General features: G+C 58.0%; 2 protein-coding genes across 6 annotated transcripts in view; one reads left to right on the top strand and one right to left on the bottom strand.

Moving 5' to 3' along the window:
* The window catches only part of NDEL1 (nudE neurodevelopment protein 1 like 1), a 45159-nt gene extending 34173 nt beyond the window's left edge, over positions 1–10986 (top strand). For 3 of the 4 annotated variants that reach the window (XM_039231479.1, XM_039231480.1, XM_039231478.1), the window contains 3 exons: positions 510–601; positions 4201–4352; positions 9831–10986. In XM_039231479.1, the coding sequence (XP_039087410.1) occupies positions 510–601; positions 4201–4352; positions 9831–9921 (335 nt within the window). In that variant the 3' untranslated portion in view covers positions 9922–10986. Of the gene's footprint in view, positions 1–509; positions 602–4200; positions 4353–7119; positions 7201–9830 lie in introns of all 4 variants that reach the window. The other variant, XM_039231481.1, reaches the window with a different exon arrangement.
* Positions 10987–12727: 1741 nt separating this feature from the next.
* MYH10 (myosin heavy chain 10) overlaps positions 12728–23728 on the bottom strand; it is a 126723-nt gene continuing 115722 nt past the window's right edge. For both annotated transcript variants that reach the window (XM_039231495.1, XM_039231494.1), the window contains 7 exons: positions 20200–20328; positions 17548–17636; positions 16760–16883; positions 16460–16668; positions 15596–15704; positions 14883–15055; positions 12728–14348 (listed from right to left, as the gene is read on the bottom strand). In XM_039231495.1, coding sequence (XP_039087426.1) covers positions 14204–14348; positions 14883–15055; positions 15596–15704; positions 16460–16668; positions 16760–16883; positions 17548–17636; positions 20200–20328 — 978 coding nt within the window. In that variant the 3' untranslated portion in view covers positions 12728–14203. The remainder of the gene's footprint in view (positions 14349–14882; positions 15056–15595; positions 15705–16459; positions 16669–16759; positions 16884–17547; positions 17637–20199; positions 20329–23728) is intronic.

Here is a 23728-nt window from a genome sequence, read left to right as displayed (position 1 = left end):
AAGATGCTTTCCAGAAGAAGAGATTCAAATATCTAGTCAGTAAGGAAACAGAAATAAAGCAAAATGACCATCAAACTGGCAAAAGAGGAAAAAGATAACGTGTCGTGTCCCCGTGGAGCTGCCACACAGATTGCTGACCTTGGCACCACCTTTTCAGAGGGCGTTTTTGGCAGCGTCTCCGAAGGTGGACGACATGGGCGTATGTGTGACCCAGCAGTTCTATTTTTAGGACTCGCTTCTCAGAAACCCTTGCCTGGATGCGTGAAGGACATATGCCGTCTTAGCATCGCTTGTAACGTAGGACGAGCCGTAGTCCAAGTGCCGGTCCGTTGAAGGACACAGTTCAGCATCTTGGCGGTGTCTCCACTTGGCACTTCGGCTCCGAGGTTTGGGATTCTGTATTGGTTTCGTTGAGCGGATTCTGCTTCGTAATGTCAGCGACAGGACCCGCCGGCCACGAAGTGTAGGGGGACCGCCGGTGTAACCGCTCCTCTCTTCTTTTTCCGCAGCCATACCAAACGGGTTCGGTACCAGTCCGCTGACTCCTTCCGCTAGGATATCGGCACTGAACATCGTGGGGGACCTCTTGCGGAAAGTCGGGGTAAGCACTGCGTCACCCGCCCCCACGCATTTCAGCTGCCACGGTGTCAGGTGCTTAATTCGGAGGGAGGGGAAGACCTTCCAGCGCTGAAGGCTGTGGCTAAGCAGAGGCGGAAGCTTCCGGTGCCGAGCCGAGCCCGCTCCGGTGACCGGCGTCGGGGCTCGGGCGTGCTGGGGCTGCTGCGCGCGGCCCGGCGGGGCTCTCCACCTCCCCGGGGCTGCTTCCCCACCGGGGCTCCTCCGTCTTCCGTCTTCTACACTGCTTGCTCTAGGGCCTGCGGTGTGTTCTGCATTCCCCCCCCCTACCCCCCCGCAGCCTGTTCCTGCCGTGTGGCCCGGCCACCCGCTCAGCCGCCTCTCCGTGGGAACTAGCCCCGGCGCGCGGCAGGCCTTCCCGCTCTTAGTCACGGGCGTCTCAGCGCTCCTGGCCACCTCGGCCTCTGTGCGGTCCCCTTGGCTCTGACCTTCCAGGACGGCCGGGCTTTCAATGTTAAACTCGTTTTCTGCTGATTCAGTTCTTTGCCTTGGGGAGAAGCCGCGCCCTGACCTCACCGGTGGCGGGACTCTCGCTGTTCAGCCGTCTCTCGCTTTCGTTTCTTCCGCTCGCCCCGGGCCCCCAGATGGCCTCCCCGTCGCCGCCGACTCACGGTCCTCACGGTCGTCTTGGCCGCAGAGGGAACGTGCAGTCCATCAGTGTGGCGGCGGCACGTCCCCTTCCCTGGATCCGGATCTCAGGCGGTGGCATAAGTGTGTGGATTTTCGCCGCTGTGAACGCCGCACCTCCTGCCTTGGTTCCCTTTCCTGTTTCTTGGCGACTTGTCTCCTCAGTGAGGTACCCCCGGGACTGTCCGCTGCCCCTCCACTCACTTATTTGCGACAGACATTGTCTGAAAAAAGCAGAAATTGCGTTATGTGTCACATAACGAAGAAATGGGAGGCCAGGGCACAGGGTCCTGGGTTTGCCTTCTCTGGCTGACAAAATAATTTTCTGACCATCAGAGTGACTCTAACTCTGCATTTCAACCTCGTATGAAAAGCAATAAAAATCGTTTTTTACCGTACGTAATGTTCCCTCCTCACAGAGCCGTATTTAAAATCCCGCTTGTCATAAGGATTGTGGCACTTAGCTCCCTAACTCAGTGTGCTTATGTTTTGGTGTCTTCTCAGTTTTAAGCAAAAAGATGAGGAATTTAACTCACATCCCCCAAGTTTTTAAGTTTTTGTTCTCTTGGTTATTTTTGTGACTTTACACGTCACGCTTAAACCTCTGTTCCCTGCGTGGCTTATCGGTTCCGCTGACGGCCCACCCGTAACTTTGGTCTGCGGCCATTTGCCGGCCTTGCGTGCTCTGGGAATGTTTCATTTTCCACTTGTTGCCCCGCTTTGTCCGTCGACTTGATCTGGAAGCCCCTCCCCAGCCCTGCGTCCTCTGCCAGCGCGCGAGACCCAGGCCATGTGATCCTGCGTCTTTGGTGTCCCCTTCCTTCCTTCCGCCCCTTACTGCCTCTGTAGCCACCTCTCCCGTGTTATCTCCGTGGCCAGAGCATCGTGTTCTGCCCACGGCTGGTTTTGTCCCTCTGTGCCCGGGGTCCCAGCCCTCTCGTTGGGGTGTCCTGCATTTTCAGCCTCTCACTGTATTGTAGTCTTTGTGTGAAACCTGTACGGGTTACACGTTATGTGTTCTGCACGTACTTTATATGTGGTATTTGTCTATTACAAATCCTACGATCTTTAATGCAGGTAAAAGCATCCATTCTTTCCTTTACCCTGTATGTCTCTTTAGCTGTCAGCCTCCTTCTCCCTTCCCTCACAGCCCAGCTTTCTGAAAGCGTGTCTTCATTTATTGTTAGCATTTTTGACCAGGTTCACACTCCCCAGGCAGCGTAGTCGGCTCTGTCCCTGCTCACTCCTCTAGAACCGCTTGTGGCCGATCTCACCACCGCCAAACCCAGTGGACGCTCTTTGTTCTGTCCTAATTCTACTTGAAACGTTCAATACCGACTTTTTAAACTTTTTATTTATTTTTTATTTTATTTATTTTTTTAAAATGTTTTATTTATTTCTAGGAGAGAGACAGCGTGAGCAGGGGAGGGTCAGAGAGAGAGGGAGTCACACACACTGTAACAGGCTCCAGGCTCTGAGCTGGCAGTCAGCACAGAGCCCGACGCGGGGCTCGAACCCACGAACTGTGAGATCATGACGTAAGCAAAAGTCGGATGTTTAACCGACTAAGCTACCCAGGCTCCCCAACGCTGACTTTTTTTAAATGCGTTTTAAAAAAAAAAAAAATTAGAGAGCGAGCAAGCAGGTGAGAAGGAGAGAGAATGAATCTCAAGCAGGCTCCATGCTCTGCGGGAGCCTGGCGCGGGGCTCCATCTCACTAGTGGGATCATGATCTGAGCCGAAATCAGGAGTCATCTCTAGGCGCCTGGGTGGCTCAGTCTGTTGTGTCTGACTCCAGCTCAGGTCAAGATCTCGCGGTTCATGAGTTTGAGCCTCACACTGGGCTCTGTGCTAATGGCTCGGAGCCTGGAGCTGCTTCCACTTCTGTCTCCCTCTCTCTCTGCCCCTCCCTCGCGTATGCTCTGTCTCTCCCTGTAATAAATAAAAAATAACATAAAAAACAGGTGGCTTAGCTGACTGAAATAGCCAGGCTCTCCCTCCTTTTTCCTAGAGAGAGAGAGAGAGAGAGAGCGAGCAAGCGTATGTGCACGTGATGCCTTCTTCGCTTCTCTGATGCTCTGTCAGGTCTGCTTCCTGCCATTCCTCTTTGGCATCTTGGTGCGTCTCGTGCCCGCCCTTTCAGTGTTGATTTTATTCAGAGTTCTGTCCTTGAGTTCTTCATCTTCTCATTCACGGCCATGACTTTGTCTCCTTCCTGGCGTGAATACGTTCTAAGTCTTCGTTTCTAGACCACTCTTCCCGAGTGCCAGACCCCGCACCGCGCTCGCAGGTCTGTCCCACTGATCGCTGGCACAGCTCCTGCTGTAGGACAGCGTCCCCTCAGCAAGTATTTGAATGAGTGTTTAAAAAAATTTTTTTTTACATTTATTTTTGAGAGACAGAGGGAGGCAGAGCACAAGTGGGGGAGGGGCAGAGAGAGAGGGAGACACAGAATCTGAAACAGGCACCAGGCTCCGAGCTGTCAACACAGAGCCCGACGCGGAGCTCGAACCCATGAACTATAGAGATCATGACCTGAGCCGAAGTCGGATGCTCAACCGACTGAGCCACCCAGGCGCCCCTGAATGACTGTCTTGAATGTAGTAAATCAGTGGCTCTTTAAGAATCCACCCACCACTCAGAAAGGAACCTGGCATCTGTCTCTGTTCATGCCACCTGGTTCTTAGTGTGAGATGAGGATTACAGCTGTGTTCCTTAGTAACACTGAGGGCAGTAACCTGTTCTGAGCTCATAAGGTAGGAGTCCGCGTAAACATTCCCTCTTTCTGCTAGTGAGGCAATTGACTGTGGCGTGAATGGCTACCGTTGTGCACTGAGAGAATATAATTTTAGTCTTGAAATAGAACTGTTTTAAAATGCAGGTTTTTATGTACAGCTACTGTTCTGACAACCACATCATTCCTTCTTCTTTCCGCAGGCTTTAGAATCCAAGTTAGCAGCTTGCAGGAATTTTGCCAAGGACCAAGCCTCACGAAAATCCTACATTTCAGGGAACGTTAACTGTGGGGTGATGAATAGCAACGGCACAAAGTTCTCTCGGGCAGGACATACGTCATTCTTTGACAAAGGGTAAGTCTTGGACCTTTTACATGACACTGTTTGGAGGAGTAACGTTGCACATTACCAAGTGAGCTTCTCGAACTTTGAAGAGGAAAACTCCGTTTGAGAAACCTACCCGAGGCGGTGTCACCCCCTCCTGAGGGGACACGGAGCCTGTTGTTGTCCTCTGGTCCCCGTGGGGCCCGTTGCCCGGAGCTCTGACGCTTCCGTCCCGGGAGGCAGGCTGTGAGGTCGCCGTGCTGGGCTCGGGGGTGGGTGGGGGGGTGGGCGGGGGGGGTGTGACGGTGGCCGTGGCGCCACTGCCGTCAAGGTGCTTCCAGGCTGGGAGGTTCTCGGCCGGTGTGCGGCGGGGGCAGAAGGGAACCCCGTGAGCTTGTACGTGCAGACTCCGCGTTTTAGAAAAGTGTGACCCCCGCTGGGCAAATACGTCATGTATGATGTGAAGATGGTTTTGGGGGATTGAGAATTAAGAAACAAGTTGGCGTTAAGATTGAAGCGGTGCTACCTCCTCGACGCAGAGAGTTTGAGTCGGCGCAGAGGTTTATGAAGTAAAGAGGAAATGTTTCCTGTTTCTACCCCGTGTTTGTATCCTTGCGCTTCTTCCTTGGCCCGTAAAATGGTATTGTTATGCTGCACGCTGTGGGGTCTGGGGGCTGCTCTGTGCCCCACACGGCTCGGTGGCCCGGGTCTTTCCGCGTCCGCACGTCTCCCTGTACCTCGAGTGAAGGTCATAGTTTGTGCCCTGATTCAGCCCCTGGCCCGTCAGGACTGTGGTCTGGGTGGCCGACCGTGTGACCTTGCGTAGCCGGCCCCGGAGCAGCGGCCGAGGCCCCGTGAGCCCTGGCTTCTGCCTCGGTTTTGAGTCATAGAGGCAGTTCTCGTTTTATGAAAATGATAGGGATGCAAGTCTAGAGATTTTCAGCTTTTTTTCTTTTTTTTGAGAAAATGAGAGATGGAGGGGGGAGGAAGAATCCCAAGCAGGCTCCGTCCGTGTTCAGCACAGAGCCTAATGCCGGGCTTGATTCCACGACCTTGGGAATGGTCCCAATGGACCTTGGGACCATGACCTGAGCTGAAATCAAGAATCTGACGCTCAACTGAGGCACCCGGGCGGCCCTAGAAATTTTCAGTTGCTTAGAGCAGCTTTCCGCCCCCGCCGTGGCACATTCAGGGAGGGCTGGACTTGGCGCACAGTCCGCTCTGAACAGCCGCTTTTTGTCCACCTAGTGCGGTGTTCCGGGTTCCCGCTCTCCCTTACGGGAGCTCTTCCTTCAAGTGTACGTATTTCAGGAAGGAGCACATTCTAGAAGAGCAATATAGGGGAGCAGGGAGTTCCTCAGGGAGCAGAAGTATAAAATGAACTCTCCTCGGGTTTGGGGGTTTCGGGCCACCTTGGGCAGTGGCTGTTTTCATGCTGTAACGGCGGGAGGGGTGGGGCAGCTCACGCTGACTTTGCCCTTCCTCCCCAAGAACACGGGGAAGGTTTAGGGTGAGTCTTCCTGAGTGACAAAGATGGTCCCTGATTATTTTTTCCAGTTTGTGATTTTTGCAGCTTGTGATGAACCCGCAGTTAGTATTAGCCTTCCTCTGTCATCCTGTTTCTTTCCTCGGATGCCCCGTGGCGTGGGAACAGGCACGAGCAGAAACGGGCCGGTGGGGGGGACGCCTTTGGGGGTGGGGCGTCCTCAGAGCAGTCACGGTGGGGGCGGGGGCGGGAAGCGCGTGCCCCTGGCTCCTTCCCGACCATGACGCGGAGCGTCGGGGCAGTGACACCCTGAGACGGACCGGGTCTTAGGTAGGTGTGGAGGCTTCGGGCGTGGGGCCCCAGGGCCATCCGGATGCGCGTGCGGACTCATTTTCCGAACCAAACCTGGAGACATGCCTCCCGAGAGAATCGGTTCCAGATGAGATTTGGTCTTGGCTTAAAGAGGACTGTTTCTGGGAGGAGCTGATTTTCTCAGGTGCTTAGTCCCCGTGGGCCGTGTGTGCACAGCGCATACTGACGTCTCCCTGGGACCGCATGTCTTGCCCCCGTGTGCCTGAGCTCACTCTGCTGCTTCTGCTGTGGACGGGGTGACCTCGTGCTGCAGAAGGAAGGGGGGAAGTGATAGCCCGCCCCCCGGGTCCGTTTCTGTCTGGAGGGTTACAGGGAAAACACCTATTCTTACACAAGCCTGGAAGCGCGTAGCCTGGACTCGCAGCGGCGGCGGCACCTCCGTTTTAAGTGGCCCTGGAGCTGTCTGCCCTGCGCTCCGCCCCCGAGGAGTGTGCCCGCGGCCCCCGGCGGGGGAGGTGCCCGCCCCGCCCCACCCCTCCCTCAGAATCCCGAGACGCAGTGAGGCCTGACCCCCTGAAACCTTGTGATGGCGCCTTCTCCTTAGATGCTAGTGTCCGTGATTAAAAACATCCTGGAGGTTCTGGGGATTTGAGGGCTTCCTGGACACCGGGATGGATCTAGTCTGGTCGCTTCTGCTGGTTTCTGGACCATGGCTCGCTGGGCCCCCTTCCCCGGCTCGGTTCTGTGTCCTCAGCCACTGGTGGCCCTTCGTGTTGAAACCTCACGTGTAGCGCAGCCCCTGGACTTCTCTCGAAAATGTTGTTTTCTGCATCGCTTTCACTTTGTCTCTGTGTATCTTGGCCCCTGGCCCGCACGCCGGGCTGCTGTCCTCTGGGCTGTGTGTAGGTGGGCGTAGACCAGACCAAGTTCAGGACACGTTGTGAAGGTCGTACTTGGATTACTGTTTAATGTTTTTTTCCTTTTTTTTTTTTTTATCAGGCAAGAAAAAGTCCTATTTCCCACGTTGTTCCTGGGTAACTGAATTTGTTGGCTGTGCTCTTTCCTTCCTTGGCAATCATGGTGTGTGGCGGAAGCCATGGTAACAGTGGCCACACTAACTGCATGGGGTGACTCTGCTCTAACCCACTCGCAGCCCTGAGCGCGCTGTCCCCCGTCCATACTGGCCCAGCCATGCGCAGCCAGTGGTGGTGGTCCTGGGGCCCATGTGGCGCAGGGTCGGGGGCTGTGGGGGTGGCGCCGGAAGCCCGGGCGAGGGGGTCGATGTCCCCGTCAGGCTTGCCCGGGGACCACCGCTGGTCTGACCTCTTGGGACCGGGCTTCCCCCTGTTCTCCCAGTCTCTGGCGGTGGGGCGCCCCCCCCACGCTTGCTCTGCTACCCCCAAGTACGCCGGAGTGTTCTAGACAGACACGCGTGTACGATCTGCCCTCTCGGGTGCACCTTTCAGTTCGCAGAGCCGGCTGGAGCCGCAGTGAGCCTCCGTCCAGCCCGGAGCCTGTGGCCCCACACCAGCTCCCCCCTCCTCCCTCCTCCCGTCCTGGCCTTGCTGCCTGGATGGATTCGGTCACTGTGCTTTGTCTCTGTCCCGAGACATCTCGGGCCCCCGACTAGGCCTGTCTGCCTTCTCCCTTCTGTTGCCATTTTACAGCTGACCTTGGCGGCTGTCCTTAGCTAGATTCTGTGTGTTTCAGACTTTTGAACCAGACTTTGGTGGTAAGACTGTGACGTTTCATAGCTCCTGGAACCTTTTTCTGTGTAGGTGATTCCTAGTGTCCCCACCTGGGTCTCCATCCCTGACCATTCCCACTCCACTGGGACCTGAAACCAGATGTGGGGCAGGGGCCGTTCCCCCACTGCACAGCTCTGCTGTTCCCCAAGGGACCCCAGCAGACAGCCGCTGCCTCCCTCCCTCTCCCCTCCCCCTCCCCCTCCTCCCCCTCCTCCTCTCCTTCCCCCTCCTCCTCTCCTTCCTCTCCTCCTCCCCCTCCTCCCCACTCCTCCTCCTCCCCATGCCTCCTCTCCCTAGCCTCCTCTCCCTCCTCCCCTCCCCCTCCTCCCCTCCCCTCCCCCTCCTCACTCCTCCTCCCCCTCCTCTCTCCCTCCTCTTCCCTCCTCCGCCCTCCCCTCCCTCCTCCTCCTCTCCCTCCTTCCCACACCTTGAGTCAAGTGCCCAGAGAAGCCCTGGCAGATGGTGCATCTCTCTGTGGTGCATCCTGCCTTCAAATCAAGAATTCTCATTTCCGTCCTCGCCGAGGAATCGCCCTCCTACTTGGTTTTCCTCTTGGATTCTGGATCGCCCTGGGCTGCGTTGGGAGCATCGAGTTGTCACCGAGGGCTGTCAGGTGCCCTCTGACCAGGCGCAGACTGGGAAGGGTTGGCCTGGGCCCCCGGAGACAAGTTCATGGGGCAAGCCTAGGCTGGACCTGAGCTTGCTGTGGTCTCTTTAGTAATAGAACAGCAGGGATGAACTTGGTGTTCTGAGGTCCACGTAGCTTGGAAATGCAGGGACCTCAGCCCTAAACCTGCCTGTGGGGCCGTTCTCGGGGGCGTTTTGCATGTCCCTGGGGAACAGGCGCGGCTGCCGCTGGGCGCCCCGTGGGGCTTGCCCTGCCTGTGCTCTGGGACTGGGGGCTGATGGTCACATGTTTAAAGCAGAGGCCTGGTGAGAGGCTGCCTGGTCTAGGGGTAGGAAGTGGGCCCTGGGACTGGCGGGCCGAGTGACAGACAGGGCTTGTCACGTGGAGGCCGCAGTGGCAGGCGGGGTGCGGCCCTGTCCTGAGGAGAGGCAGGGAGAGGGGAGGCAGGGAGAGGGGAGGCAGGGAGAGGGTCGGCCCTGTGCTGCTGCCCTGTGCTGCTTCTCAGGCTGTGGGGCCTGGGGGGCAGGGCCGGCGGGGCGGGGCTGGGCGCTGGGTCCTGGCTGCAGGCTCTGGGGGCTGGGCACTCGGGCCTCTGCAGAGAAGCCTACTATCTGGTTTTGCTTGGGAAACAATTTAACAGTTATTTTCCTCCGTCTTATGAAGACACGCACCCTGTGGGAGATTGGGAAAACAATAAAAAAGTATAAAGTAGTGAACAAAATTTACCCACTACCCAGACGGAGGAAAAGGAACTATGGTTAAATTTTCTTTCCGTAACACATATGATTTTACATACGTATACGTGTAGCCCCCCTCCCCGCACATCCCAGATGTAGCTGCACAGAAGTAACGTCCGTCTGTGTAAGAGGTTACCCTTTAGAATCTAGAACGTATCCTACGTGCTTCTTCCCCTTCCCGTCATTGAGCACACAGGTTGGTCACCTGCTGCTAATTCTCCGTAGTGTCGGTGACACTATTGCCCCTGCTATTAAAGAAGCCCATGGAACGGGTTTTTAACGGCCATATGGTATTCATTGTTTAGCTGCACCATCATTTACTTAGCTCCTTCCCTGTGGGCAGCCATGTAGCCAGCGCCGCGGGGAGGGGGCCAGGGCTGGGGCTGGCGGGCCGGGTAGCTGAGGAGGGAGCACGGGCTGCTCTGGGCTCCCGGGCCGCCGCCCCTGCTCTCGGCCGGGGAGAGGGGCGCTCGTAGAGGGCACCTGTGCTTCCTGTCATGCGTCAAGTGATTTTAAATGACAGTCTCTCTCTCTCTCTCCCCCCTCCCCTCCCTTCTCTTCTCCCCCCTCCCCTCTCTGTTCTCGTCACCCCTACAGGGCAGTAAACGGCTTTGACCCAGCGCCGCCTCCTGGTCTGGGCTCCTCGCGCCCGTCGTCGGCACCGGGTATGCTGCCTCTCAGTGTGTGAGTGCCCGGCGGCCGGGTGGGGGCTCCTGCCCTCCCCCAACAGCCCAGGACACCCGCGCCTCGTCCCTCGGCGCCTGGGCCCGGCCCGGCCCCCGCGTCAGCCCCCCCACCCCCCCCGCGGCTGGCAGAGAGCGGGCCGCACGCGGTGGCCGCCGCGGGGACCTGTGCGGCCCCAGGACTCTGCGCCATGTCAATACTGGCTGTTTTCTCTTCTCGCCGCGGTGCCGTTGGTCTCACATGATTGCACTTTTGTGGGTCACAAGGTGGCACGTCCGTGTCCTCCTTGCTCGCTGGATGCAGAGGTACCCATCGTCGTCACGCCTGCCCCGTAGCTCCCACCCAGCTGTACGGATAGGGTTTAGTTGTGTTTAAGACCTCGCAGACCTTCTAGAGGTTCTCCCGCAGATCAGGCCCACACGTGCCCCCCGCCCCACCCCCGCTGCTTCTGTGCTCACGATCATGTGTCCTCTAGCTCCACGCCCCGCCGCGTGGCCTGCTGCTGGCCGAGAGCCAGGAAGGTCCCTGAGTTCAGGAACATTCTCTGCACCTTCTGATCTTACTTTAGCGGTTATCCTTCCATAGACGGCCTCCCAGAGCGCGGAGCGCCCGGCGCCCCCGTCTCCCCTCACCCGTGCGCCCCAGACTCGGGGCGAGGGGCGGGGCGGCCGGCTTGCTGCTCCTTCGGTTAAGTGACATCTTCCAGAGCGTTTTGTTTCGTCCTCGGAGGGCCCGTCCGGTTGTGCTGGGGAGCGTCGGGCGGCCCGGCTCGGGGGGGGGCTGGCCGACCGTAAGCGGCTGCCCCTGCTCATCCTGTGATTGCTCTCATGCTGCATCTACTGTTTACATTTGTTTTATTGTACATAGGTTTGTAAACATTATCGCCTAAGATATTTGTATATAACTTGGGCTTTGTAGCGTTTATTTATTCTGAGTTCATACGGCATGTTAATGCGGTGGTGTCCTCCTCTGGGCAGCTGTATAGGATCATCATGTGGTTACAAGAAAACACTTTCCCCCCCAAAATCTTTTAATGTGGAAACAATAAATTTCACAGAAAAAAATCCCCCAAAATGGATCGAGGTTGCTTTATTGGGTTTCTGGCAGCCCGGGAGAGCAGCCCGGAGGTGCAGGGCCGGGTTCGGATATGTCCCTTGGGCTCTGACGTGGGATGTGCAGGCAGGTGGCAGCTGGGGGAGGGAGTGGGGGGGGGGCAAGGAAAAGCCTGGCGGCCTCCCGAGGAGGTGTCTAACGCGGCCGTTCTCAGGCTGGTTCTTGGTGCCGGTCTCTGCTCGTCGCTGTGATTCCAGGACGGCCTGGGCGGCGCGTGGCGTGGGAGGGGGGCCGGGCCGGTGGGTCCAGGAGCCGGCCCTCCGGACGTGCTGCTTTCAGGACATGTGTCCGGGTTCTAGGGCTGGATGTCCCTCGGCTCTGGGCGTCTCTCCTCAGGCGGACGTTGGCAAGTGAGAGGGTGCCGGGGGCTTGGGCGCAGAGACACACGGTGACCAGACTCGAGGGGCGGGGAGACTGTACGACCGGGTCACGTCTGAGCCCTGGCGCTGCTCATGAGGAGGGTGGTTCGCAGTCATAAAAGCTAAGTGGACGGAAAGCGAGTCCAACTTGTCAGCGAGTAAGGAACGTAAGTGTGATACGTTTGCAGAAACATCTGCTCGGACGTGGCAGGCGCGTCCTGCTGGTGGGACCTGAGGGCATGTCGTCAGCGGACTCACAGGACTCACGGGCACCCTCGGGTGCTGGGCGCGCCAGGCCTGGGTGCAAAGAGACCCCGTCTCCACTGCCACCCGCCCCTGCGAGGACTGGATTCGATCAGAGGTTTAAGAACCTAGCAGATCTCTGTTCGTACAGGAGCCTGACGGCAAACAGAAGTAGAGCTAATGCAGTTACGGCAGGGGTGAGGCCCTGAGCCCCGAGTCCTGGCCCCAGGCTCCCCGATGATCTGTCGGGTCCCCTGGGATCTTCCCCCGCAGGTCAGTGATGGCTGTGGGGGGCAGGGGGTGCCGGCTGTAGGAGCCCCCGGGTCTGTCATTCACCAGATGTCGCCTCCGCTTTGGGTCCAGGAGGGCACGGGCCGGGTCCGTGAAGGGCAGCCGTAAGCTGCGGGCCTCAGGACACCCTCCTGCATCTTGGGGTGTGTTTGTAGCTGCCGCGGCCCCTGGCATAGGAGCCCCGAGGACGCCTGCTGGCTTCCTGGTCTCATCCTCCGCCTTCCGTTTGGATCATTTGGTTCAAGAGGCTACTTTGTACTTGCTCACATAGCGCGTGGGGTCACCAGGCGGGAAAGTCACCGCGGACTTGATTCTTGAGAGAGAGTGAGTGGGGGAGGGGCAGAGAGAGAGGGAGACACAGCATCCGAAGCTGTCAGCTTGGAGCCTGCCGTGGGGCTTGAAGCCACGAGCTAGGAGAATCAGGCGAGGTCGAGGCGCTTAACCGACCGGGCCTCCCAGGCGCCCCCACGCGAAGCAGCTCAGTGTGCCTCCTGCCTGACGAAGTCCGTCTGAAACCTCTGAAAACGCTGGAGTCCAGTGAGGAAGGAGCCCTGGTGGGCAGCCGAGCCCCCCCGGAAGGGCTCCTCCTGCAGCCCCGGATCGCCCCCTTCGCCACGAGCAGCCGGGTCTCCAGCCGCCCCTTCCTCCCCCACGTGGCCGCACGCCGGGGCGTGTGCGGCAGGACCGCCCCGGGGGCCACCCCGGGGGCCAGTCTGTCACCCGCTGGTGTCCGGGAAACCCTGGGCCTGGCTGGCCGCGCGTCAGGCCGGCGAGAACAGAAGACGAAGCCAGAGCCGTGTTCACAGGATTATACTCGTTTATTGAGGTCTGTTTATTCCCCGCGGGCGCTCTCTCCTCCGAGTAAACAGAGCAGGCGTAAGTATCTATAATGAATAAATTTATTGTCTTACAAAAATCATTGTCTAGAAATATGGGAATACAAGAAAAAAGATTCTTTGCAGTCAGGTGTCTGGTGGTCAACAGCCAGTACAATCCGTAAAGGGGGGGACCGAGGGCTCCAAACCCACACGGCGACTCCTTCCTAACAGATGTTAAAGCTTTTCACCCGAGAGGGTGGTGTTTTCAAGCACGTTGCAGAGGGTCAAGGATTTGTAATTAACACTGATTCACCGTCACTGAATGTTTACGCCACTGACTAGAGGTACATGATATGAAGCCCAGTCAAGCTCGTACAGTCGGTCGTTACAGAGGCGAGTAGTGGATCTAACGTGTTAGTGTCTAAGGCACTTCCTGTAATGTCAGTTTGCTTAGCTATCGACCAGAAACAGAATGCTAAGTGTTCACTGTAAGACTGTCCGGGGCGGGGCGGGGGGGGGGGGGGGGGGAGGAGGAGAAACGAAAAAGGATTCACGTCCACGGGCATGTCAACGTTCAGGCAGATGGCGTCGGGTCCCGAGGTTCGGTCAGGCCGCCTCGGCACGCTGGGAGCACGTCTGGGACACACAACTACAGTTTCCATTTTGGGCTCAAAGCTGCGGCTGAATTTGCAAAGGTCGGCATGCGAGCCTGGGGGGGGTTGCAGGGGGTGGGGGGCTGTCTGCTACCCTCTGCCCCGGGGCTGCACGAGCGCACGGCCAGGGCCCCGGGGGCTTTGCGTGGTGGCTGCCACCCGCGGTCTCAGGGCCACTGTCCTCTCTACGCACAGACCAGCCCTGGCCGGGGACCCTTCACTGGGATAGGTGTGGCGACTGCAGTCGGGTGCCGCTTCCCCCCAGGGCGGCCCACCCCGTCACCTTTCCAAGCCCCCTTCACAGTTTGCGCACTGAAATCACGTCGATGGTTACTCGGAGGAAATACAAGGAGAGTCGAGTGTTCCACAATGTTCTAAGAGACCGGATGTGGCGGAGGAGTCGGGGCCGCGTGAACACAGAACTACGTTACCTGCCTGTCGACAGAGAGCATGCAGAGCGGGGCCGGGGGGCCGCCCCGCTCGCCCAGCGACTGGCGACAAGGATCTGAAATTTGTCTGGAAAACGGCTTCTCTTCTTACCACGGACTATAAAGTGGCCTCCTGGTGGCTATGCGGGCAGTAGATGCAGTGAGGCGACAGTCTGCTTATGAGGTGGCGGTTCCGGGTACGTAGAAAAAGGGGAGCAGCTGTACTTAAATCTGAAGCGGATACAGTACGTGGAGGCGGGAAAGCCTTAATTAAGACACCGTTGATCTTTCAGGAAGGAAGCCCCGGGCTTGCCGGTCTCCTCGACGTGTGGGAGGCTGCGTCCCGCGTGTCCCCTGCCGCCTCGCCGGCCTCCTGGGGCCCTACTCGGACTGGGGCGGCTGCGCCTCATTCACGTCGCTGGTCTTACTCTCCGTGTCGTCGTCCGACAGCTCCAGCGAGGCCCCTTCGATGTGCAGCTGACGGCGGCCCGACCGGCTGGAGGAGAAGCTGATGGGGCCGCCCCGCCTGGGGAGGACAGAGCAGACACGGCTGTCCCCCCGGCCGGCCCTCCGGGGCCGCAGCTCAGGGTGGGCGGGCAGGGTCAGGGAGGGCTCTGTGCCCGCCTCCCCTGCACCCCTGCCCGTGCCCCCCTCCCCCCGGCCCGCCAGTGCGGTGTGCCCCCAGCAGGAGGTCTCTGGGGGCCGGGCGGCCTGGTCCTGCGGTCCTGACGGGCACGGGTCCTGACGGGCACGGGACGTTGCATGGCCGGGGGAGGGGCCCAGCGGCAAGGCCTCGGGGCACGTTCTCGGATTGGCTTTTGTACGGCCCCCCGCGTGTGCACGCGTCCTTAGCCCGCCGCGCGGGGGAGAGGTGGGGGGAGGGGGAGGGGGACGGCGCCAGGGCCCGCGAGGAGCTCCTCCGCGGACCTGTGCCGCGGGCGTCGGGATCGCGCCGGGGACTTGCGCGTCCACGGGCGGGGGCGCCGCCCCGCCAGGCCCCGCCCGCGCGCCTAAGGGGGCCTGGGGACCCAGCGCTGAGCCGGGCGTGCCGCGGACTCACCTCAGCCGGTTCTTCAGCGTGCTGACCTCGCGGCTCAGGCCCTCGTTGGCCTCGGTGGCGTCGTCCAGCTCCCGCTGCAGTTTGCGCCGGGACGCGTTGGCGCGCGTCGCTTCCTCCTCCGCCTCCTCCAGCTGCCGCTTCAGCTGCTTCATCCGGGCGTTGGCCTTCTCCATCTGGGGGGGGGGGGGGGGGGGGGGGGGGGCGTGACCCCGCGGCCGAGCCTCCGGCGCAGCCCACGCGCGCCGCCAGTGCCCACCGAGGAGAGCATGTGCTGGGGAGACCTGTCCCCTCGAGTTTTCCGTAGAAGCGACACAGCCTCGGGGGTCACGAGCGCCCGTGGGAGCGCGGCAGGGAATCCCCGCAGCGGCCCCAGCTACGTTTGGGTTCAGGAACCGCGGGCTGCAGCCGCACCAGTGCCTCGCGGGTCCGGCGCCCCCCCCCCCGCCCCCGCCGCGCGGCCCCGAAGGTGGGGCGGGAGGGAGGGTGCGAGCGGAGCGCAGCCTCCCTGCCCGTGTCCGCGGTGCCGAGTCTCCTCACGGCAGAGCCGGGCGGGGCGCCGCACAGCCAGGCCCGTGAGCACCTCCCCTTGATGCCGGGACCGAGGGGCCTGCCTTTGGGGGGGGCGGCGCCCAGCACGTGTCTGTGACGTCCTGAACCTCGCCAGTGGGGGGGGTAACACCTGGGGCGTCGCTCCAGCCGCTCCCCCCCCTCACCTGTTCTTTATACTGATCCGCGTGTCGGCGCTCGTCCTCCACCTGCATGAAGATCTCCTTGAGCTTCTTCTCCGTGCGACGGACCAGCTTGTTGGCGGCCGCCCGCTCCCTGTCCGGGGGACCGACGCTTAGTGCGCCGCTCCGGAAACGGTAGCAGCGGGGCAGGACCCGCGCGGCACTGGTCCCGGGAGCGCTCTGGCCAGGATGGGGCCCCGGCGACGCGCCCGGGCACCTTCCCCTCCGGCCCGAGTCCGGGGTCCCTGCCGTGGCCTCTGACGGCGCTAAGCAGAGCCCTGCGTCCCTTGTGCCTGGACACACAGCCGTCGGTCACCTTAGGGTCTCCTGCCGCCCAAAGCCCCGACACGTACAGTGAATCCAGACGGAGGACAAAAGCCTCGGTTACTCTACCTACCTGAGTTTTTAGCCTGGAAACCAAACCAAACGAAGACCCGCTTTACCAAGTGACCGTTAGAATTTAAAATTAACGGCCCCCCTGCCAGGACGCTGGGGCCAGTGCAGCTCTGACGGGAGCCTCTGCTTAGCGGCACGCTGGTCACCCTGCTTCCGGATGGGCCACCTCGAGAGCCACCGACAACAGACACCGATCTTTCGTTCCCTCACAGATGTTATGCGAAAACGGCCGGCCGGGGAGTGAGCAGGGAGGCAAGCCGCCTGAGTGACAGCGGGATCGGGGTGCCTTTGGCTCCAGGTCACCAGCACGGGTGACAGCACTCTGTCTCCCACTCGGGTGACAGGTGGCCCGGTGTCCCCCGAGCCCCTGCAGGGCAGGGCATGGCGGTTTGGGCTGCAGGGGAGCCGCGGGGAGCTGCGGGCCTTGCCGAGGGACCCCCCTCCCCCCCTTACTTGGCTTCCTGCTCCAGCTGCTCCTCCAGCTGCCCAATCTTGGCTTCCAGGGCAGAGATGGTGGCCTTGAACTTGGACTTGACGGTGCCCTCCAGCTCCTGCAGCTTTGCCTTGAGCTCCTTGTTCTGCCGCTCCAGCTGCTGGCGCGCGTTGTCACTCTTCTGGGCGGCGCTGCGCTCGGCCGCCAGCTCCGCGTTCAGCGTGTCCACCTGGTGGGGGGGGGGGGGGGGGGGAAGCCGGGTGAGTCGCCAGTGCCACGGGGGCCACGCTGCCCTTCCCGGGGACCGGGCCGCGGGCCACCTGCAGCGTGGTCTTGCGGAAGCGGTCGTTGAGCAGCTCCGTGTTGCTCTGCTCCTCTTCCAGCTCCTCCTCCAGCTGCGCGATCCGCGCCTCCAGCCGCCGCTTCTCGTCCAGCAGCGCCGACCTGGGGGGGTGGGGTGTCAGGGGTCAGGACCGGGGGAGCTCACTCTCCTCCCCGCCGCCGGGGGCCCCCTGGAGCCAGCAGCCTTCTGGACTTTCCTCCTTCCCCCGCACCCATCCACACCCGCTGGTGAGGACACTGCCGAACGTGCCGCCCAGGCCCTTCTCGCCGCGCCCCTGCTGCCCGTCTGTCTGTCCTTTGCACACGGCAGCCGGGCTCTGCCTCCAGAATGAGCCCTGCACTCCCTACCCCGGACTCTGCTACAAGGGGACCACGATGAACCCTCAGGACGGTCAGTACACGGAGAAAGCATCTTATTTGGAAAAACTGAGGACTTCCTGAGAAATGCATTCAGAGAAAGGGAAGTCGTAGGCAGCTGCTCCCCAAGCCTAACGACTCCGGAAGTGAGGAACTGCCCCGCCTGCGGCGCGGGGTGCGGACGTGGGGCCCTGGCTCTGAGTGTCCGTCCATCTGTCTGTCTGTCCTCCGCCTGCGGGGCGTGGGGGGGGTGTCGTGTGTGTGTCTGGGGGCACAGCCAGCGCCGGGGCAGGTCGGAGGCTCAGCAGCGTGTGCTCATCTGTTTGGACTCCGAGCAGCCGCCCAGGCCTCCCCGGCGGGACGGGCCTGCCCCGGGGGCGTGGGGTGTGGGCGCTGCCGGGAGACTCACTTGCCGGAGGCGCTGTTGGCGATCTCATCGGCCAGCTCGTCTCTCTCTTGCTCGGCGTGGCGGCGCGCTCGCTCGGAGGAGGCCAGTTCCTAGGGACAAGCACAGTGGGGGGAAGGGGGGGTCCAGAAACTAGGCTGCGACCCCGCTGACCACCAGCTGGGCGCACGTCAGCCAGCTGAGGTGCGGCTGTCAACATCCTGACAGCGCTGTCCCCAGAGGGGATTCCTGGCCCACGAGACGGCCTTGCTGCCGCTGCCTCCGGAAGGGACAGCCGTGGGCCGCCCCCCCCTTAGCAAGCGGTGTCCTAATCCTCAACTTAGCTCAGACCTCGGACGAGCCCAGAATGACGTATGGAGCTCATGGTCTCGAAGGGGCGGTCACACGATACGTAGTACAGCGTGAAGGTCACGCGACGGGCCGGTGAACGCCAGGGTCCCAGGAAAGACGGACACAACTCCCGTGGGGATCGCGTGCGTTTCTCGAAGGAGGTGGGAGGCGGCTCTCTGAACCGGGCAGGGCCGGTCCTCCGGAGGAAGAGCTACCTGCTGCAGCTTTTCCACAAGTTTTCATGGAAGAGGGTTTGCCGCACGAGCGGCCAGGGCGCGTTTCTTACCCCACGTGGGTAAGACCGAAACCCCGTCCTTAGCTTACGGGGGAGGGGACCTGCAAAGTCCCAGGGCTGGGCGACAGCAGAGATGGGGTCCTCACTCTTCCCACCAGCTGGCCCTTCCTAAAAATGCCACGTTTGGCCAAAGCACAGCTGTACCGATGTCCGTGGAGCAGGGGCCGCAGAAGGAGTGTGCCCTGTGCCCGGCGTGCACGTTCCCCTCCTGCACTGGTGCTCGGGGCGCAGGCGGAAGGCCCGGCGCCGGCACACACTGTCCTGAGCCCTGGGCCGGGCCCGAGCCAAGGGCCTCTCAACAGGCACTGTGTGGGCATCAGCTCTACCACCTGGCCTCTGGGGCCCAGTAAGGGGCCCTTCCCACTCCCCCCCGTCCCAACCCTGGCCGGGGGACCCTTGGGAGAAAGAGGAGGAGCCAGAGGGAAGGAAAAAGAAATGGAGAGAAGGGCAGGGCTTGCGTCTCCCTTGTCTCAGGTCTGAAATAAGCACTTTGTGAAAAGGCTGGGGACGCACTTGGGTACGGAGGTCGCAGGCTGGGGGCCTCCGGGAGGCCCGCTCCCGCGTGTGGCCCCCTTTGCCCCTCGATGAGCCCCACAGGCCTGGAGCGTCTGCTTCACGGAGGAGCACGTGATCTTTTAGGCTCCCGTGGAGCGTTTTCAAGACTGACCACGTTCTAGCCTCTGTAACCGCTCTGCTCTCAGTGATTCTCCAGCCACAGTGCAAGAAAATAGAAATCAATTAAAAAAGAAAATCCACATCTTTAAGTTGTTCATGGTATAAAGAAACCATCGTTGAAATGGGAAAAATTTGGAAATAAATGGCAACACGAGCAAATATTTTAGGACACCATGAAGACAGGTCTTCGAGGGAAATATGCTGTAGTTCCAGAAACAGATAAAACGTAAAATTAACGTGTGGCTCAAGAGAGCAGAAAAAAGGAAAAATCCAAAGGAAATAAAGCCCAGAGCAAAACCCAATGAAATAGAAAACAAGGATCTAAAGCAAAAGCTGCCTCACGGGACCTGGGGTTCGCTGAGCACCCGCTCACTCACTCGGCTTTTACTGCTCCCCCCACCCCGTTCCTGACACCCTTCCTTCCCTGCACGCTCTGCTCCACTTTGGCGGTCTTTGGTTACAAAGCCGCCCCATTTCTAGGTGTTTGTACTGGGAGTGTTTTCGGATTAACCAGTAACATTTCCACTTCAGTCGCTCTTCTCCTTCCCAGACTGCAGTACGTTTTGATCAGCACGCACACAGACGCGTGTGGACGGGCCACGAGTGTGCAGTTCTCTGTATGTGGCCCCAGCTCCACAAAGCTGCAAAGCAAACCTACGCGGTCATGTGTGTCTACCGCAGATGGAACCCCACGGCACACGGGACCCTGTCGGTCCCTCTTCAGAAGAATTTCCAGAACAGATAAACAGAAGAACTGACCACAAGATGCATCGCTCAGGGATGCATGAAACCTGCGTCCTCCTTTCTAAGCATCACAGGAATCGTGCTGCGGTGGGAACCCGGGAACCATCAGAACACATCGGGCTCAGTGATCCTGAGGCTTCCTGACACCCAATCAACACCGCTGCCTTTTAGAACACCTGGAGCAGTGGGGTGCCTGGGGGGCTCAGACGGCTCAGGTCATGATCTCATCGTTTGTGGGTTCGAGCCCCGCGTCGGGCTCTGTGCTGACAGCTCAGAGCCTGGAGCCTGTTTCAGATTGTGTCTTACTCTGCCTCTGCCCCTCCCCCCACTCATGCTGTCTCTCTCTCTCACTCAAAAATAAATAGGAAAAAAAAAACCTAGAACACGTGGAGCAAGCAAGGCCTGGAAAGTTATTTGAAAAGTGACTACTGAGCCCTTGGCCGTGAGGCAGGTAGGGGAACACAGGGGCAGCAGCGGGAACTGACCCCGGTGCCTTCACGGATGGAAACAGTGAGATCACACCGGCTCCAAAGATCCCAACATTTCTTTGATCTTGGAGAAATTCCAAGGGCAAACATTTTATGAACAAATGGATCAAGAAGTAAACCAACCTCCTGCAATTGAAGGATTTCTGCTTCTAGACTCTTCAGTTTCTTCTCGCTCTCTTTGGACTGAGCAAAAATCTCATCCCGGGATGCACGAGCTTCTTCCAATTCACGTTGGTAATCCTTCATCTGGGCCTAAGATCAAGTAGGATAAAGGTTTTAGAGGACTTTTCACTCTTAGTTTTTAGACATGTATTGTTTCCAGATTATAAAAGTCCACGTACAGTCACCATAAATGTGAAAGGATATGGCGGGCGCCCGGGTGGCTCAGTCGGCTAAGCGTCCGACTCTTGATTTCGGCTCAGGTCACAATCCTAGGGTGATGGGATCGGACCCCAGCCGGGCTCCTCGCAGAGCGTGAAGCCTGCTTGGGATTCGGTCTCCCTTTGCCCTTCCCCCACTTATGTGTGTATGCGCGCGCGCGCTCTCAAAAAATATACGACGGTGACAGAAGTATCACAAGAAAGCGCAAAGAACAATATCCTTTATGAAAATAGGTGCAAAAATCGCATATAGGAGGATTAGGAGGAACTTAACGGAGGACCACAGGGGAGAAGAAGGGGGGAAATGGTGGGGGAAAGGGAGAGAGGCAAACCATGAGAGACTCTTCAATGCTGAGAACAAATTGAGGACTCATGGGTGTGGGGGGAAGGGGGGTGATGGGCATGGAGAAGAGCACTTGTGGGGATTAGCACTGGGTGTTATATGGAAACCAACTTGACAATAAACTATTTGTAAAAAAAAAAAAAAAAAAAGAAAGAAAGAAAAGAGGTGCAAAAATCGGCAAAACCCAGTGGCAAACTGAATCCATCAGTCTGTAAAATCCAAAAGAATTATATACCATTATATCCCAGCATCCAAGTGGGATTTACCTCAGGGATGCAAGGTTAATTTGAAACCAAAAACGAATGAACAGAGCTGTAGGATCATCTCCATACATGAAGAAGCACTTGACAAAACCTAACCCCCTCTCATTATAAAAACAACTCAAGAAAATGAATAGGGAGACTCCACTCAATAAAATGAATAGGGAGACTCCCTCAACTCTGATGAAAGGCATCCATGAACACCAGTAGGCTAACAGGCTGAATGAGATGCTTTTCCCCTACGACAGGCCACGAAGCATGGATGTCTGACTTTGCCACTTCGGTTGACCCCTGTAGCAGAGATTCTAGTCAAAGCAGTTAGGCCAAGACAAAAACCAAAGACATCCAGGTTACAAAGGAAGCAAAAAAACCTAGCTCGATTTGCTGATGATGTGATCTTGGATACTGAACATGTTAAGGAATCCACCACAAAACCATTAGAATAAGCAAGTTCAGCAAGGTTACAAGATCAACGTACAAAAATCAACTATTTCCATATACTATAAACATTTCCAAAAATCAGGAAAGCAATCATCCTTAGAAGCATAAAAAAAAAAAAAAAAAATTACAGGCGGCCTGGGTGGTTCAGTCGCTTAAGCATCTAACTTCGGGTCAGGTCACGATCTCATGGTCTGTGAGTTCAAGTCCTGCATCGGGTGAGCTTGAGGCCTGGCTGAGTCCTGCTTCTCTCCCTCTTCCCCTCGCCCCTGCCCCTTGCTCAAATGTGCGCACGGTCTCTCTCTCAAAACAAGTACTTAGCTATAAAGTTAGCAAAAGTATATGACTTCTACACCAAAACTATCAAGTAAGATCATCATTGAAAAAAGAAATGCCAAATAAATGGAAAGACAGTCATGTTCATGCACAAGAAGACAATACTGTTAGGATGTTAAGTCCTCTCCAGATCTACCCAGTCACCAAATTATCAAAATTCGAGCTGGTTCCCCACCTGCCACTTGCAGAAATCGACAGGTTGACCCTAAAATCTGAAGGAATTGTACGAAGCCCATAATAGCTAAACGATCTTGATAAAGAACAGAGTGAGAGACGTTACACTTTCCAATCTGAAAACTTACAAAGCCACAACAATCAAGACTTGTGACACTGGTGTAAAGAAAGATACATAGATCAAGGATGAGAACGGAGTCTGGAAATAAACGTAAATATACGGCCAGTGGATTTCTGACAGGAGTGCCAAGAGCCGAGATAATTCAGTGGGGGAAGGAATAGTCTTCTGGGGCGCCTAGGGGGCTCAGTCGGTTAAGCCTCTGACTCTTGATTTTGGCTCAGGTCATGATCTCACAGTTTGTGGGGTTGAGCCCCACGTGGGGCTCCGCACTGAGTGAGGAGCCTGCTTGGGATTCTCTCTCTTTCCCTCTGCCCCCTCCTCCGCTCACAAAAATAATAAACTTAAAAAAAAGCAAAACCATACAACAGAAACTAACTCACTGGGTTAAAAAAAAAAAATCTGAAAGTATAAAAACCCTTAGGAGAAAGTGCAGGAATAAGTCTTTATGATCTTGGGGTAGACTGTGGTTTCACAGACCAGATAACAAAAGCACAAGAAATAAGAAATGTGTACTGTACACACCACCACTGAGTGAACAGACCAGTCCAGAGAACAGAAAGAAATATCTGGAAATCATAGATCTCACAAGAAGCATCTAGAATACATACATAAATGTTACAGAACTCAGTACAGACAACTCAAGAAGATGAGCAAAGGATTAAAAGAGATTTTTCCCAAATAAGATAATGAAATGGCCAATAAGCACATGAAAAGATGTTCATCGTGGTCATTAGGGAAATGCCATGTCAAACCCGCATTGAAACGCCACTTCCTGCCCACTGAGCTGCCTCGGAAAGAGGAGCAGCAGGTACTGGTGAGGACGCTGTGAAGCTGGAAGCCCCACACATAGCTGGCAGGTAGTGCAAAGTGGAGCCGTCACCGTGGAGAGGCTGGACAGGAAGTTAGAACGACCGCATGGCCAAGCAATTCCCTCCTTGATGCGCATCCGCCCAAGAGAAGGTAGCAGCACGCGTCTACATGAACGTCTGCGGCAGTATTGAGAGTATCCGAAAAGTCAACCCAGACGTTCAACAGCTGGTGGGTTAATGGCACGCGGTCTGTCTGTACAGGAACGTTACTCAGTAGTAAAAGGGACGAAGTCCTAATCGATGCCACTCCTCGGATGAGCCTTGAAAATGCGCTACGGGGAAGCAACCAGTCACAGAAGCCACAGATTTCCCGGCTCCGTTTTAACGAAATGCCCCGCACAGGCACAGCCAGGGACACTCACGGAATGTCCTGCACAGGCACAGCCAGGGACACGGCAAGTAGACCAACGGTCGCTTCGCGCCGGACACAGCAGACCACGCGCAGCGGCTGCCGACGGGTGCAGCGCTTCCTGCAGAGGCGCTTCAGTGCCCACAAGTGCGCGGCGGTGAGGCTGCACGCTACCCTGACGACGCACAGGGACGCTGTGTGATGTACGGCCTGAAACTCCCTGGAGCGGGTCATGACCGGAGTCACACTAGCAGACGGTCCCCGCAGTGTGCTCAGGACCCATGGCCGTCAGTTCGGGAGAGCAAGAGCTCCGTACTCAGCGCCCCTGACGCTCTCAACTTCTCCCCCAGAGCTGAGTTGTCCGTTAAACGTTGTCTGTGAC

The sequence above is a fragment of the Hyaena hyaena genome, unplaced genomic scaffold (assembly GCF_003009895.1).
Source record: "Hyaena hyaena isolate Hyena2069 unplaced genomic scaffold, ASM300989v1 scaffold_58, whole genome shotgun sequence".
NCBI lineage: Eukaryota > Metazoa > Chordata > Mammalia > Carnivora > Hyaenidae > Hyaena > Hyaena hyaena.
The sequence above is the reverse complement of the archived record's forward strand: the minus strand, read 5'-3'. Positions and strand labels throughout refer to the sequence as shown.